Source organism: Pithys albifrons, chromosome 6 (genome assembly GCF_047495875.1).
Source record: "Pithys albifrons albifrons isolate INPA30051 chromosome 6, PitAlb_v1, whole genome shotgun sequence".
Lineage (NCBI taxonomy): Eukaryota > Metazoa > Chordata > Aves > Passeriformes > Thamnophilidae > Pithys > Pithys albifrons.
Genome location: NC_092463.1, coordinates 38379600 through 38397137, shown reverse-complemented (window position 1 = coordinate 38397137; position 17538 = coordinate 38379600). Strand labels below are relative to the sequence as shown.

The 17538-nt window shown below is 40.3% G+C and overlaps 1 protein-coding gene across 2 annotated transcripts in view; it reads right to left on the bottom strand.

The window, feature by feature from the left end:
* Nucleotides 1–15669, bottom strand: part of EHD4 (EH domain containing 4) — a 28630-nt gene extending 12961 nt beyond the window's left edge. The window contains exons 1-3 of one of the 2 annotated variants that reach the window (XM_071558365.1): nt 15298–15669; nt 7337–7513; nt 3060–3157 (exon numbers count right to left, since the gene is read on the bottom strand). In XM_071558365.1, the coding sequence (XP_071414466.1) occupies nt 3060–3157; nt 7337–7513; nt 15298–15533 (511 nt within the window). In that variant the 5' untranslated portion in view covers nt 15534–15669. Of the gene's footprint in view, nt 1–3059; nt 3158–7336; nt 7514–14011; nt 14058–15297 lie in introns of those variants that run through there. The other variant, XM_071558366.1, reaches the window with a different exon arrangement.
* Between the last annotated feature and the right edge of the window lie 1869 nt (nt 15670–17538).

Below are 17538 nucleotides of genomic sequence, written 5' to 3'. Positions count from 1 at the left end.
TGGACTATTAAGGAGAATGCACAGTGTCTCACTGCAAGGGAAAGCCCTGACACAATGCTGCAACTGTATATATCACCTTACTAAATCCATAACTACATTTTCACAAGCAGATTGAACTGTGAAAATTACCTGTATTTAAGTAACTTCAGTTTTAAAAATGCACATTAACCAATGTCCATTTTCCCTTGAGTTCTTTCTTCATAGTTGTTGAAACACTTGCTTTCTTGCCACCTGATCATGAACCAAACTCCACCCTCCCTTCCTGAAAGTGGTTCTTCCCTACATCCTGCCAGACACTCAGTGTTCCTCCCAAATCCTGCAGACCATACACACATTTCTGTCTGACAGGGGGACAATTCTGGCACACGTCTGCACATTCTCCTCCAGCCACTTACACAGTCCCTGAACTGACAGACAGGAAACTTCTGGCATATCCTCCTGCCAACAACAGGAGCAGGAAAGGTGTGTCATGTGACATCTTTGAATGTTGCACTCTGTATGTTTTTGACCCTTCAAGCAATCAGTTCCTCCATCCACAGCCTGGATGTTTTCCAGAGTTAAAAATAGAGCCATGCTGGGAAATAGTGCATGTCCTGTATTTTTATATAGTCCCTTTACTGTTTTCCTGCATTTTAAAACAAAGTTAACATTTGATTCCCTTCTTGGTCTCTGAAAGTTTCACCTTGCTCCTAGTGATACCTGTCAAATTTTATCATTATGTAGGTGTTACATTAATTCATAGGCAAATAGTTAATCAGTTGATCCTGAGTAGGTGAGAAAAAAACACCACAACACAGAGTAAAGGTTTTACACTGAGGGCCTGCAATCCCATCACTCACTTTAAAACATCATCAATAAGAAAAGCTGCTGCTCACCAATGTTAGACACAAGCTAAACTTCTAGAAAAAAGAACCTTCAGTGACAGAGATGCATTTAGGGACAGCAGAAAACATCCTGGAGCATCCTGCTTACATTTGCACACAGTGATTAAAAAAGTAATCAAAGCAACTCAAACTTCAAAACATGCTAAATTAGACTTCTAGCATAAATATGCTGAAGTCAGATCGACTCCTACAGGAAGCAGGTCAGACAAGCCTTGCTGTGTGCAGCATCACAGGAAAAATCAAGTTTGTACCCCAAAAAACACCTATATGGAAACAGCATAAGCAGCCCAAGCACCGTGCACAGGAAATGGATCTGACTATGCAGTATTCCAGCCAAGGGTGAGCACGGCATTGCCTAATCATGACAGCGTGAAATCATCACCACGGCTAGGCCTTGCAAAGAAAGATTTGGGAAGGCCTCTACCAGCGCTTCCTGCAAGTGTGCTGGTGGCTAAAAACAGCATGGAATAGGTGCATGCAATAAGTCCATAGTCCCTTGTAGGTTACTTCATATATGCTGATGCCCAAGCATATGAAACCTTTAATCCACACTGAAAGCCTAGGGCACAGAGAGAACAGTGCTCTAAAGCCAACTCCCAAAACCTTACATATGGTACAACCACATGAAATGCAGTACACAATCCTTTACTCTTTCAGTGGCATATTAATATGATACTCTAGTTTTTTGCTTATTTCATATTCATTTCCATAATGTTATGAAAACAGCAACAGAGACTTGAATCACTTTCTCGATTTAACAAGCAGAGAGGGAGCAAGATGCACATAGTTTTTCTTTGAGGAGGTAACAGGGAGCTGGAATTCATAATGGAGAAGTAGAAGTTGGAGATTTAAGACCATCTTTGATTTTATCAGACTCTGTAAACAAAGACTTAAACATTTTGTGGGCACTTCATGAGATTTTTTCAGGATTAAAGACCGTTAGTTATATACTCAATTATTTCTTTCTAGAAATAATAGTGCCAACATGCAGTATTTGTTTTATTTCTGGTTTAACAATATTCAAGCCTTTGCTTGCACAGACACAGAGCACTCATGCTGTGATCTCTGCTAGTTCACCAATATGCCGCATAAAAGAAAGCACAGCACTCTCCTCATGATAAATGCTTTACATGACTGTATGAGTAACAAAGAGGACAAAATTTCACTGAATAAAGAATCCAGAAAGATCTTGTAGACCAGTTCACTAAGCAAGCATAATTTAGATTACAGTCCTAAGAAGTTAGTCCCTTATTCTGTCAGTGTAATGTAAAGACAGGGCTATTGTTGCACAGCTGACACATATTGTGCTCACACAAGGATTTCCTCAAAAAATCCCAGGTGTGATATGCTAAAGAACTGTTTATTTCCTCTCACACAGACATGAAACACAAGATTCCATTTCTTAGGCAAAAATCTGAAAACAGAGGGCAGCACAAGTAATGCCCTGGATCACTACCATTTACAACTCCACAGAAAACAGCACTTAAATGCAGCTGAAGAAAGCAAGGAAGAAAGTTGTTTACATTATGCTAGTTTTGTTTAAATAGTTTCTCAAAGACAGGCTAATTTCTTAAACAACTTGTTAAGCAGCATTCAGTTCTACGCAGAATTTTCATATTGTTAAAAGTATTCTCATTCCCTCTTCCTGCTGCAACTCCTTTGCCTAAAAATTATGTTATGGCATGACTGAGCAACCTTAAAAAGCAGCACTAGCAGCTGTGCCCACAATAAAACCACCTTATTTATGGCCCAAGCCCCTGATTTTTTAGACATAACCAACCTTCAGCTATTACGAAACATTTCTTTATTCCTGAACTTGAGTAGTGTATATGAGTCTATTTATTAGTACTTTGTTGAAAGCAATTAAAATTATGAAAATAAGGCTTTATCTCAGGAGTGTCAAAGCACTAATTAGTCAACAGATCATATAATCAGCTATAGCAGCCAGATGACAGAAATCCCAATCCCCACCAGTTTTCAAGAGCAAAAATGCCAAATCCTACATCCAGCCTTAAAACATGGGTTTAACAGGGCTTGCAGTATGAAAGTTTGGGACACACTCACTATACATTCAGTACCACTAAAACAGGCTTCAAATGGATTAGGATGCTCACTTGTTAGATAGAGCAAAAGCAAAGTTAGTAAGCTTGGTTACTGTCCAGCCCTGCAACTCACCTCTACTGATGCGCTGCTTCTCTCCAGAGAGAATGCCAGGGCTGTCAATGATACTGATGCTCTTCAGTACCTCGTTAGGTAACTGAGAACACATGAACCTGCAGAAAAAGAGAAAAAAATCCCATTAACAATAGTTCTAGCTCACATACAGATTGTTGCTTGAGAGATCCCCATTATGTATCTGATTTTAGAAAGACTCAAGTGAGATTTTAAAAGGTTTCTGAAGTCCTTGGTGAACCCTTATGTTTAGCAACTATACATGTTTAAGAAACAACACAAGGAGAGCTTCATAGTAAAGAAAACACAGGAAATCATTGGAAAATAGTGCTGATAAAACTCCAAATTTTGCAAGAGCTGAGAACACGGACCTTAAATGCAACATTAAAAGGACTCCATCAAACCACCACTTTGCTAGGATCAAAATTAGCATATACAAAAGAAAATATTTTCATGTAGTATAACTTATGCCCGAACTTAAAAAGACTGAAAAGAAAAAGGTAGCAGACAGAAAGCCATACCACTGGCCTATCTCCCTCTTGCCTGTTCCATCAGCATTTGAACAGTCCCCATGCCCCACCCTACTGCTCTCCTTAGGTGGGGCTTGTGGATAAAACAGTATTTCACCCACAAACCCAGCCAAAACTTTCACACTGCCAGAACCAAGAGTTCAAATTACACACAGCATGCCCCAAACAATAACCTCCTGCCTCTGCAATAGGAAACAAATTCAATGGTGTTATTATGGAAAAATAAATAATTCACAGACTCAGCTGTGCAGAACACTTGGTGTGCTACATTGCTACATCCGAACTACCCTGAGGCTTCTAGGATAGTTTATGACTGAAGAACTTCATCATCCTTCATCATAAACTGCCTTTATGAGATTTGCATTAGAGTTTAATCTTCTTAGCAGGGAGCAGATGAAGACTATTCACAAGCACAAAGTGTAACCCACGCTCGTTCTGCAAGGCTGCCCCACACAGGGCGAAGCTGCAGGCTCAGGCTGTATGATGGCTGCCCCATGACAATCCATGGCTTCAGAAGGCATGCTGCCTCAAAAATCAGGGCATCACAGATAGCAAATAGTAACTGTGCCACGGTCACACAAAGACAATTGGAAAGAAAAGTCCTTACATCTCACTTCACCTTGTTTTTCTGGGGGCCTTGTAGTAACCAGCCTGTAACAAAAGCACACAGCAACCCTTCTTGAGTACAACAGAAATGGCAGCATCAGCTACACCCCTCCTTGAAACCCAAGAGGGGATAAGGAAACAGCAGTCATCTGGGCCTGATAAAACCTTATGGCATGTAAACAGCAGTACCCTTTTTGGGCTTTGTTTGTTGGTTGGGGTTGGTTTGTTTGTTTTTAGTGGAACACCAGTGTAGCAAATACCACACATCTGAAGCAATTTTTTTCACTTAGGCTTATTTTCTACTAGCTTAAGAGACGCTTTTGAAAGAGCAACAAAGAAAACACATTGCATCATGTAAGCCATTACAAAAAAACATACATCACTACTATCTACAGCATGAAGTAGCTTTCATAGATTTGGAAGTGTAAAGAGTGAATTTTCATGTATGTTTTTTCTTATCACTTTCAGTGAACCTTAGACAACTCAGTGCTTGTTTAGTATCACTGAGATGTTTCTAGACATATCATTTGGGAAGACAGGCTCTATTATGTCAATTGAACAATATAGCAGTATCTGTATCAGAAAATAGAGAACTACAGGCCTTAGAAATGTAGACACTGCTGTTTTTGCAGCAGTCATTAAGGGTAATGGGAGGAGAAAAGTATATGGGAAACACATATGAAATAGAAGGAGGAACTCAGAATTAACTGGCTGTAACATTTAGAAAATATCCACATAGGCTAAAGATGACAGATGGGTTAAAATCTTACCTCAAACTAATATAATAGAATAAACTAATAAAACTGTAATGGTAGTTGCATTTTAATATTTCTTTTCAACACTATCTTAAAATCCCACTGCATGCAGGTCAAGCAAGTGCTGAATCATAAAAAGCAAAACTACATTCTTTCCACCTGAATGACAAACAGACTTTCCCCCCAAAAAGCTGTTACAAAAACAGTTGTGTGAATGAGATGACTGTAATGGCTTATGACACATCAGATTAGAGCAGGGCCATGCATTTCTCAGCAGCACCGATTTATTTATGTATGGTATAACGCTATATTATTCCCTCACCAGCATCCAAGGGCACACTACGTCCTGTTCCCCGACCCTCCCTAACTTTTCTGAAAGTATGCAGGAAAAATAAGAGACTAGTTTCTACACTCAGGATTCTCAAAGGAACATCTCTCACAAGCAGTGAGGGGGAAGTAAGAAACGGTAATGGAAAAAACTAGCAAGGTAACATCAATAAATCAATGAGGTTAATTACTAAGTACAACCCTTGATTGTGCTACTGTGTTCTTGTTTGTTTTTAGTTTCTCCATTACCTCAGTCCCTGTTTCCTGTCATTTGGGATTGTAACATTTGCATGAAAATGGCACTTAATTTCATAGTAGAAATGTCCATAGCGCTAAATTCTACCATAAAGTACAACACTGGGATTGGGAAATCATTTTAAAAATAAAGTGGGGGTAGGGAGAGGAAGCAGAGAAAAAGTTCCTATTAAGATAGGAGTGAAAAATGTAATATTGGGTATAAAGGACTGCCAGTGTGGCAAATAAGACAAAGCAAAGTAAAATATGTAGCATGACTGCAGGTAGGATCCAGGGCAAGTTACTCAAAGATACTGAAACCTAAGACATTTTCAACAAGGGGAAGTCATGAAGAGAAAGAAATTTACAAATTTTGAAAAAGCAGCAATGTGATCAGAAAGGCAGACTGAGGGTGAACCAGGGGAATATAAGTATCTAGATCTCCACTGCAAAACTAAGGAGAAAATGTGATTGTTGGGGAAGATGAGGTTGCTCACAGCACCTCCATATAACAATATCACAGTCACAAAAAGAACTGCAATAATTTAGTCAGTTACTTTGAATGTGCATCTTTTTAGGTAGCAAATTATCTTTCTTGAATAATATTCAGGACCTGACACAACTAGTTAGAGAGATGACTTAGGCAAAAAATTATGTCTATACCATTCATCCAAACAAACACACACCATTATCATATGTTCTGTACAAATATTTGAATGCTGTGCAAAATATAATTTACAGTACATTAATTTGTGGTAGAAAAAGCACAATGGTGGCAAAAGGGAGAAACAGAATAGTGATCTGGAGGACAGAACTTACACAATAATCTCAAAATAACTATTTAAAATGAGACTTGGCTGCAGCTTCCTAGAGCACATATTCTTATCTCAGTAAAGTGATAGCCAAGCCAACTTCTAGCAGCTATAAACTTTCTTCGTTGAACAAGCACGGCAAAAGATAAAACTGTACATGATGAACTTTTAACACATGTGCCAGTGTTTATCAGCCAAACAGGAAAGTTTATTGTTAAAAAGAACCAATTTAGATTAATTGGCTTGTGAAGTGAGGGCTCCATGTCAAGCTACCATCAAATACAGGAAAAAAACAAAGTGAATGCTCAGACAATGTGAACAAAGTTATTAATAACTTTTAACTGGAAATATTTAGCATGCTACTCAAGTTTACCATGGCAATGCTCAGAGCCCCTGAACAACTTTTCCCTTTTCAGAAATCTACAGCAGGATCCAGAAGCTAACACTATGTCCCTGGTCTATGAAACTATGGTCTGTGAAGACCAGCTAGTCAAAAATAAACAATTAAGAGCCTGAGTATGTATTTTCTCCAGAAGGCACATTCGAATCCTCTCCATTCTTGTAGGTCTTTTTGCATATCCCAGCAATTCAAAAATCTAAAGAGCTATACCAAGATATCCAGAGATTAATGGAAAGCAACAAGACAACATCAAAGGGAAAATATTCTTTTCCCTTTTTTTTTGATGGTAGTTTTTATTAATAGTGCTAGCCTATCACTTTTACTGAGTAGATGAATTTGTGTCCTGAGTTCCAGCTGGTGTAATACCTTACAAACAAGTCAGCCAGCGGAGAATTTCAGCAATTTTCTGTAAACTGGTTTTAACAATGATTTCCTGTTTAGATAACTGAATATTTCTATACTAATGGCACCCTACCTAGTACTGCTTTTTTTTTTTAATTCACTTGAACTGCCACTGCTCTTACTTGTATGTGAATATTTATTCCATGCTGTTCAAAACAGAGAACACAGAAATTTAAACATAAACATCAAAAGAAAGCAAGTAAGCAGATCCCACCTGTTCAGGAAAGCATTTCCAAAGCGGCTGAGTTTGCGGAATGGCTTCTTAGGATCAACAACCAGTGCATTTCCAGGAACATTTCCTTCTGTGTCCCCATACATCACAGCAATAAAAGAATCTGTGGTAGGCTCTGGACCAATTCGCATGCCTGGAAAGTCTTGTTCGAGCAGATATCTAGTGATGGAGAACACATAAATGTATTTATACAGAATAATTATACAGAGATATTCATACAGAATGAATTATTGGGAACTATGACAAAAGCAAATACTTGGGTTTTTTTGCTTGAAAATTCACTTGATAATTCCCTAGAATATACATACTCTGTAAGAATAACATTATATTTTCCTGCATTACATTATTTCTGTTAACTGGTGAGGGAGGGAGTAAAAGAACTCAATTAGTTTTTCACAACAACTACTTAAAGTGATGAAGTAAATCCCTTTACAAAAACAGTGTGGAAAGCATTCCCTCAACTGCAGCACATGAACCATTCAGGTGGATGCTTCTACCAATGATCTCAGTGCTGTCGGTTACACTACAAGACGGAGCTGTTTTTCTGACTGTTTTCAGGCCTACACAACTGCTGCTGGTAGTAAAAGGGAGTGGTTTGAAACTGCATGTGAGCACACTCGGTTGGCTAACACATCTAACCCTTTAATGAAATCAATATGATTTTACTAAATTTAATTCATCCTACTACAGGCAGAGATAACCTTTATGAGACAATAAAGTTAAATCTGTTTGGGAGTGAGGAAATTTTTTTTCTTTAAACCAACATACCAAAAAATAATTGTTAACTCACTCAGATCTGCAGAACTTGATGTCTAACTTGCCTTCCAAAAGGCAAGTCAGGCAGTGTATACCACCAGAAACCATCCTTGCACTTCCCTTTGAGTAGTCTACTGACACACAGACAGCACATACCCAGTGGACCAAATCTTGCCTTTCCAGATAACAAAATCTGAAATTAAGTAAGTGCATATTTAAATACTAAAACTTGATGGAACTAGAGCATTTATTTACAAAAAAAGCCTGTCTACATGCCTTCCTGGATGGCAAATGAGAAGTAAGAGAAGCCCCAAGCCAATCAAGTAAGACTTCCTCTAGCCCACATTCTATGACAACTGCCACTGTTCAAAAACAGATGCAGACAACCCTGCTCAATTTTAAAGCATGAATGCTGTTGTCCTCATTCAACAACAGCACTAACACTAAGACCAAAATGTTTTCAAGTATGCCGTAGTGTGACAATAGAGGAGCATTAAAATTATCAAGTTATCTTGTACTTATTAATTCCATGGCTTCCACGTCACCCTAGATTTCTTTAAAAAATCCTACAATTATAACCAACTACAATTTAACTATTTACATAATAAAAACTGGATTTAAATGAGAATTCTTCAGGCACAGGTGATGGTCCTACGTACAACAACAGCACTAGTTAGGTTTCAGTGCATCTATATTAACATTGCTCTTTCAATAAAGGTTTGTTCTGGCCCTTAATCCAACAGCACTGTGCCTGTTCTGCTATAATTTCTTAATGCCTGTTCTGCTATAATTTCTTAACTCAGTGCTGATTTGAAAAGACTTGCTGGCTGCTTTTGCTGCAGAAAAATATTTTACAAAGTATCTGTACTTGCTGAACAATCTCTGCCTTTAAATAAAATACCCAAGAATTCACTAGCTTTATAGATCAGTGCACAGAAGTTGAATTTAAGGAACTAAATATATGCAACACATTTCAAAGATTGTTTTCCACTAGCCTTAGCAAACTGGCTCCAATTAGCTTAACCTACAATCTGGGAGCTTAGAACATTTATTTAAATAAGATTTCCTTCAGTTTTCTGATTCCAAACAAATAAAAAAATGCCAATGCTAAAATCTGTGGGAAAGGAGGAACATAAGACCAATTATACCAGAACAAGCCAAAGTCAATTTGTTCTGCCTCTAGAATAAACTGTACCTAATCACATCAACAGGGAAATAAAACTGACTCACCTCTAACAAACCCACCTCTCAATCCTCTCTGCACATGCAGGATTGTACAATGCAGCAGATCCCTCACCTTATGAAGTAGATAAGGTGAAAAAATTAAGATAAAACTACTGTAACATCTCAGCAGTTGAACCCTTTACTCATGGAAACTGAGGCCTTCCAAGTATTGTAGCAAACAGGGGAACACCTGAAACACACAAGTGTGCTCCTGCCTCTTCACAGAACATCACTGCAGACCAGAATTCTCTAAAATAGGACACCAAAGCTAACTCACAAGAGCCACTATAATGTTCCTGACTGGAGTTACCCACAGCTTTGATTTTGAAAGATCAATTATACTTTTATCTTCTAAAATACAAATTTTAACATGCCATGATAAAATGTTCTATTTCCAAGTATCTTAATTCTGCTTTTCCTTATAGTCCTTCTTTTAAAGTGAAAGGATCTCTATGAGACTTATCAATAAGTTCTTCTCTTGATACAAACTGTCATTCCCAGACTCCTGCTGACAGAGGCAGCAACTTAAAAGGTGACTGACAACACATGCAACAAGAAGCTCCACGAGCAGCAGTAAAGAACATTGTACTGAATCAGAAGCACAGGACTTAAGTCCCAGATCCCAGGTCAAAGAACACGATATGGTGGGTTCTGAATGCAGGAGAAGACACGTCCGAGGTAAGAGGATAATTGCTATCTATCATAAGCTTATGAACCTGTCAGGCAGTCTCCATGATGCCTAAAAGAGTAACTCCATGGCCTGTTCATGAAGTTGCTGCACATGTAACACTTGCAAAATTTAAGGATTTACAAGTATAAAGAATCTTTCAGGATTTCCAACATCTCTATTTGCAGCTTGGAACTCAATAGTGCAAATTCACATTAGCTACTTACTGAAATGACTGAACAAGAATAAAGTGCTACTGAACTGCAATGATACTTCCACATTAATGTCACAAATGTGGCTTTAAAAACCTGGCTTTTATAGTGATATAACAACTCAGGAGGGCAAGACTTCCTCTCAAATACCAAGCCCCACCCAACAGTCACAATGCTGAGCCTGGTACAGCTATTCAACAGACACAGGAATCACTTTGCAAGGCAGGTATTTTCCATTAAGATTGGCTCACAATTGCACATCAAGAATCAGTACAGACTAAAATAAACCTGCTCTTGAGCATTGGCTGTACAACTCTGATGGTTTCAACTGGGACAGTACCTAGTATGAGGTTGTTTTGAATTTGTGCTGGAAAGTGTTGATAATACAGGGATGTCTTCTGTACTGCTGAGCAGCGCTTACACAGAATCCAAGGCCTTTATTGCTTCTCATCCCACCTCACCAGCCAGTGACTGGAGATTTACAAAGAGTTGGGAGGGGGCACAGCAGGGATAGCTGACCCCAACTGACCCAAGGGATATCCCATACCATATGGCATCATGCTTAGCATATAATGCTAGGGGAAGAAGAAAGAGGGAGATATTTGGAGTGATAACAGTGACTTGGGAATGGAAAATGCTATGAGCGATGGAGCCCTGCTTTCCTTGGAATAGCTGAAGACCTGCCTGCCTGTGTGAAGGCATGAATGAATTCCTTGTTTTGCCTTGCACGCTGCTTTTACTGCACCTACTAAACTGTCTTTTTCTCAGCCCCTGAGTTTTCTCACTTTTACCATTCCAGTTCTCTCACACATGCCACTGAGGGGAGTGAGTGTGAGTGGCTGCATGGTGCTTGGTTGCAAGCTGGGGCTAGGCCACACCAAGCTATATCATATGCCTCTCAGCATAAAAAATACCAGTTTCACTTACCCACACAAAAGGTATGAGCAGTCTTCTGTAAACTGAAAAGCTGCCAATGCCTTCATACCATATGCTATGTTAACACAGGAAAATACCTGAATTTTCAGATTTGCAACTGCATGCTCTTCTCAGGAATTGTCAGTAGAGAGGGAGTTCCAAGAGGTTCACAGGAAGAACACTTAAAAATAGCCACTGTCTTCCCAAAGACAGTCTAGCTCAAACAACAGACATCCTGTTGACTCCTCTCCTTTTGTTTTTACCTGGGCTATAACCTTTCTGCTTTGCCAATAAACATTCATCTATGTTTCTTTGCAAGATATATAGCCAGCCTAGAGGAAAGTAGTTTACAAAGTTCCAGAGTTAGAAAAGATTACTCAGAATTCTGGGCACTTCATCTGAATTCTAAATGCTTTAGTTAAGCCAGACTAATGCACAACTGCAGGTGAGTGGGATAGAACAGCACTAAGCAGGGATACCCTGTGATACACTGGGAGACAAACTCAAGGCTTCTTCATAAGTCTGCTCATCTCCATACTACATATTGCACCAAATACTCAATGTGTTTTTCAACACAGCAAAACCAGCTGATGTTTGCTTTAGTTTAAGAATTCTGCTCCAAATAACTCAGTTTTCAAGTACAGCTAGTAACAAAAATTACAAATTTCACTCCAAGACATTAAGCGGTATAAGCAATTGCACACTACTTGCAAACTCCAGATACTATGCATACAAAAGGGTGCTTTCACAAAAGCCAGTTCTGCCTGAGCCTAAATCACAGGAAGTTTCCCATATTTAACCTCTGAGTAATACCTGTGAGCAAAGTGAAAGCACAGCCTGGCAATCTGAGGAATTTACTTCTGGTTAGTCTCATGTTGATAACTTCTTTAAAAAACATCAGTCTCTTACAGGTTTAAAATAGAAAAATTAACAACGAACATTATCAGACTACAAGTTTAATTAACTTTTAGAAGAAAGAGGTCAACAACTACAAACTTGCATTGACTACCTCCTATCTTTTTTCATACACTACCATTCTCCCCTCCTGTCATTCCTTTCCCCATTTTTTTCCTAAAGCAGCCAGAGAATTTGAGACCATTACAGAAGCTGAAAGGTCAAGCAGCTCACATGTAAGATAAGCAACTGGCACTCACCATCCTCCTACAATTGTCCACAATTGGACAAGTATTAATGTTCCGGCCTGAATATATTTGTTTGAATTGTCAGAATTGTCAAATATTTGAATAAAACACTGTCACCACACTACACCTTAGACAGCAAAACTGGCTGGTTTCACTGCATTGTTCCAAGTGCCAAAGCGGATAAACAACATCAAGTGAAAAAAACACAAGAGCTGTTAAAAACCTGGAAGTGTTTGTTTGCATATCTTAATCCCCAGGGACATTCAGTCATTGCGAGATCAGTGTTTTCCATAAAGATTTAGTGGAAGGAACTGGGTGGATATGGATGTGTCAGAGGCACGAAAATGTGAAGGTCTCACGATAACGTCTGAATCACAGTAAGTCCCAAACAAATATTTGACAGCTAAACAGAATTATGTTCACACATAACCACAACAGTAAACACTTAAGTAGATTTAGTATGCCCTCCTGACAATGAAATGGAGAACTATGAACAAAAAGCAGTTTTAATTAAGATTTAAAGTAATGTTTATTAGAAAGTTAGCAGAGAAAAAACCCTAACACTACAGTGCAACTTTGTTCTAAAAAAGCCTATCAATTATAAACTTAGAATTATAACAATCTTGAGAGTGTGTGACATTTTTCCATGGGAAATTCAGCCTACCGATGAAGAAATTTACTCCTGGCTGACCTGGACATTACAATATTTTCCCATGTCTTCCTCTAAGTCTTGCATACAAGAACTTCTCTTTTTTTCCCTTCTTTTTCTCCTCTAAAATGGATTTTGAGTAACAGTCACTATTGTCTAAGTTGCTGCCCATCTTGAATGGAGCATTTTCTCATGCTGATTAAGCCAATTATTATCTATGCTATAGAGAACACTGAGGTAATGAATATTGATAATGGTGCAGTCAGACTGTGGTTCATTAGAGGCAGTAACAGCTGTTCTATTACTGATTGGGGCTCAACAGTTAATGCCTATCTCCAACACCCAGTAGGGGATTAAACCGCTCTGCAACCTATGAAAAACGGGACGGGAGAAAGGGGGAAGAGGGTGAAGAAGGGGGCACATCACAGTAAGTCACCTCCTCCATTGAGTCAGATATTTTATTAAAACACATGAGCAAACATCTTCAAAATCTTTACCTCTGTCAAATTTGTCTGGGCATGTTTGCCCAGCAGTGACCAATGCTAAAAAACCTCTGGCAATAGCTTTGATAAATTATACATCTTTTCTCATTCAGACTGTACTTCTGTATCAGTAAACGCTACTGCTCAGTATTTTATGGTAATAGTGCTAACAAGTTACTCACAAAATAACAGTACCAAAAATACATATAAGACACTGTAAGGAATATCAGTATTTCTAAGCACTGTATTGACTTGCACTCCAGTCAAATATGGGCAGCTACAAAGGACAGAAAAGTTGAATGTCCATAAATCAAGATCCTGTGTTCTCATCCAAGACAAACTGTTACAGGAGTGAAAAAAAAGTCCTATGAAGTGCAAATGACAGAGCAACTTTGCTGACAGGCAGAACAGGTTGTAGTATGTACATATATTTGTGACTGCTCTGCCTCCCTCCGCACTACCCATGTTCTCCCCATCCCCTGTCCATAAAACAGCTACCAACGTTTATTTGGAAATCTATACAGACTAACAAAGCAACTGGAATTTTAAAGAAGAAAATTAATCAGCACAGCCAGAGAAAATCCAAATCACCCTTCCCACAAAAACACACCTTGTGACTACATGAAGGGATCCTGAAATGAAGTTTCTTTTCTTTTAATTACAGGTCTATTTCTATTTTTAAAATATTCCTCAGAGCAACATCACGATATATGTTTGCAAGTATTCAGTAACAATCAGTAAAGAAGCAAGTTCAACTTCAAGCTTCCAATTAGCTGCTTGTAAAACCAGAAAAGACACATGATTAGCTCTGTAAACATCTGAAAAGCCCTCAGGTGATTAAAGGTAAACATCGATCTTCAAAGAAGAGGGGAAGTAGGTTTTTTGCCCTGCAAAAAGAAAACAGTGTTACGGCAAGACTGCCTGTAATCTTTGGAACTGAAAGATAAATGTTTGTAAAATTTACAGAAGGACTGTAATGAACCTTGGATATAAGTAAGTGAAAATTGGATCCAAGTGACTGCTCAGTGTCTTTTGCAGAGCTGGGCATAACCTTAGACTGACTTGTAAGGAGCATATGAGAGGCAAACACACACAAATACATGTCAAATATTCACAGGTCGTGCTTACCCGAGACATGCTTCACCTTCCTAAAAATGAGTTACTAAGAAAGTTAGAAATAAGGAATACAGGGAAGACAGAAACAATTACAACAGGAACAACACAGTTAAGCTGCCTTAGTAGCGATGCTACTTTTTCAATGTCATTGATCAAAACAAAGGAGGGGAGGGAGGGTGTGAAACGTTCCAGGTACCATGTGTTTTTTACCCAAAACTATTGTCTTTTTACTCTTTTATCAGCACGTGTAATCTGTGCATTAAACTACTTTTGGGAAGAGGGAAGGAGAGAAGGTTAAACGGTCCGAGACGGCCAGTGCAGTCATACCGTTTTAACACGAAATGCCGGGTTTCCCTTTGAAATAATTTAGATATTCAAATAACTAAGAGGAAGTAGACAACGAGTTTACACTTTCTTAGCCGAACATGAAATGGAGATAATATTCTTGAGCAGGAAACTAACGCCGAGCTACAGAGCATGTAACAGGCTTAGGGAGCGGCATCCCCCTCGACGCAGCACGGAGGCTCATGGGCAAGCCCCGCTTCTCGGGAAGGACGCCGCCCGGCGCTGCATAGCACGGCGCGGCGCGGCTCGGCTCGGCGGGTGGGCGGCCAGGCGAGCGGCCGCTGCCGCGCACGGGCGGGGTCGCCGCGAAGTGCGCCGCCAGAGCGCGGGAGGGATTAAGCGCACGGCAGGAACGCCCCAGGCATGAGGTGAACGAGGATGACCGAGCGGTTGGCGGGGGCGAGGCGCGCAGGGCGCCGGCCGCGGGTTGCCTACCGGATGAAGGTGGTCTTGCCGGTGCTGTACTGCCCCACCAGCAGCACCATGGGCTTGTTCTCGAAGTCGGCCTCCTCCAGCGCGGGCGAGTGGAACTCATGGAAGCGGTAGTGCTCCTCCAGCGGCAGCAGCTTGCGGACGTAGAGGTCCCGCAGTCCGCCAGTCACCGTCTGCACCAAGTCGGTGCCGCCGGCGCGCTCCCGCCCGGCGCCCTGCTTCCCCAGCCAGCTGAACATCCCGCTGCCGCCGCTGTGCCCCGCACTGCCACTGCCGCCGCCGCGCCTCCCTCACCCCGCACTGCCACTGCCGCCGCCGCGCCTCCCTCACCCCGCACTGCCACTACTGCTACCGCTGCCGCTGCCGCCGCCGCGCCTCCCGCGCACGCAGCCGCCGGCGGGGCGGGCGGGCACAGCCGGGCCGGCCCCGGTGCAGGGCGGTGCCGGCGGCGCTCAGCCGAGGGGGCGGGCGGGGCTCGTTTCCCTGCAATATGCGCCCTCGGTGCCCGCTGGAGTTTAGGACTTTTTGAGAGGGAGGTTATTATTTTTTTCGTAATCAGAGGATTATATTTTTGTACCACAAATCCGTCTCTGGAGGTTAATTGTACCTCCTTCTCCTCTACTCGGCCCCTTGCAATGAAATACAGAAAGCTTTTGACGCCTCCAATCTGAACATAGAATCGCCCAAATACTTTTCGTGTTTTTCTGGTGATGGTTGCTGTCTCTGAATGCCAAAGAAGTGTGTGACTAAGCGCGGTGGTGTTTAGCTACGGCATCAGGCAACTGCTCTAAACAGAGTGAAAAATCTTAGCGTAACACTGAAATGTTTCTGTGGGATGTGTGCAGCAAGTACGGCCATTAGTTTTAACCTTAGGTCCGGTATCGTGTTAAGGCCCATGGGAGGATCACCATTTTCATTGATTTTACGAGAGATTTTGATAGAATATAACACTACATTCGCTAAAAAGTTGGAGACATCAATAAAACAAATATTTTTTTCTCTGACATGAAAGTTTGTCTGCACTCACTCCATACACAGAGAACAAAAACTTAGGGTCCCAGTGGAAAAAAAAAACACCAAACAGCAGTGGGGAATTTTTACCTGAATCTGTGTGTGAACCCTATGTTACAAGTGTTATCTATTGTGTTATCTACAGCCTTGCCTGCTGCACAGCATCCTTATTTAAATCCCCTTTTGCTGGTCCAGCACATCTACTGATTCACATTTTAACTAGGTACTTCTCTTCCCCCTTATTTCCATATTAAATACTACATTTCTTTGCTATGCTCCAGCTCTTTTTTAAATACATCAGCAGGTTTAGATGATCCCTTTCCATCTCCTTCCTCCCCATGCTGTTCCTCAAAGAACAGATGTTAGGCTTTAGCAATTCTCAGTCCTGGGCATTTAACCACTTTGCCGTTTCTTGGTTCCTTGCTTTGCATTTTATTTAGGGCTGTGCATATGTTTTGCAACTCTTTTTTTGCAATTTCCATGCTGAGTCTAAAGATTTTATACCATTTCATGTAGGGTTCTGCTGACTGGCTTCCTCATTTTTTGAAATCTACTTTTTATAGTTTGGTTTTGTATTCCTTTCATCTTCATTATTTTTCTCTATGGATTAATTCATAGCTAATTAAGTTATCCTTCTAGTTACTTACATATTTTCTATGTTACTTCAGTAATTTCTTTTAAATTAATCATGTATGACCACATCTTTAGGAGGTCTGACTGCTCCTGATTATTAATTATCTGCAAAAACATCTGAGCTGTGGAAAACCTAAGTACTGCAGCGTGGGGCAAGATTGCTTTCCTGCTCACCTTTTGTTACATCCAGTATTTACTGTTTGGAGAACCTCACATACTTCACAGGGCAGGTACAATACTGTCTCAGACTGTCCTCCCATTTCCTGGGAATTTATGATTCAGTGCCAGCCCAAGGCAGATACAGAGCCTTCATATTTTTTCAGTCCCTAAAATTTTTCCAGTGAAGGAATCAATAAATTCTTTGATTGCATGGACTTTTATCAACAAGAAAATCCAGGGTCAAAGAGGCCTATAACTTAATTACAGGTCTGTTGTGTGTAGAACAACCTCAGTTTATTAACTTTGAACCTGCTGCTTGATAGTTTTGTCTGATTTCCTCCAGGTTTTGTGTTAGAAGTGCACAGTCATTGTGTTCATCTCCCACAGGGTACTGCAGATTTTGCATGTCTCTCTTCTCTACCTTTAATGCCTCTTGTCTTT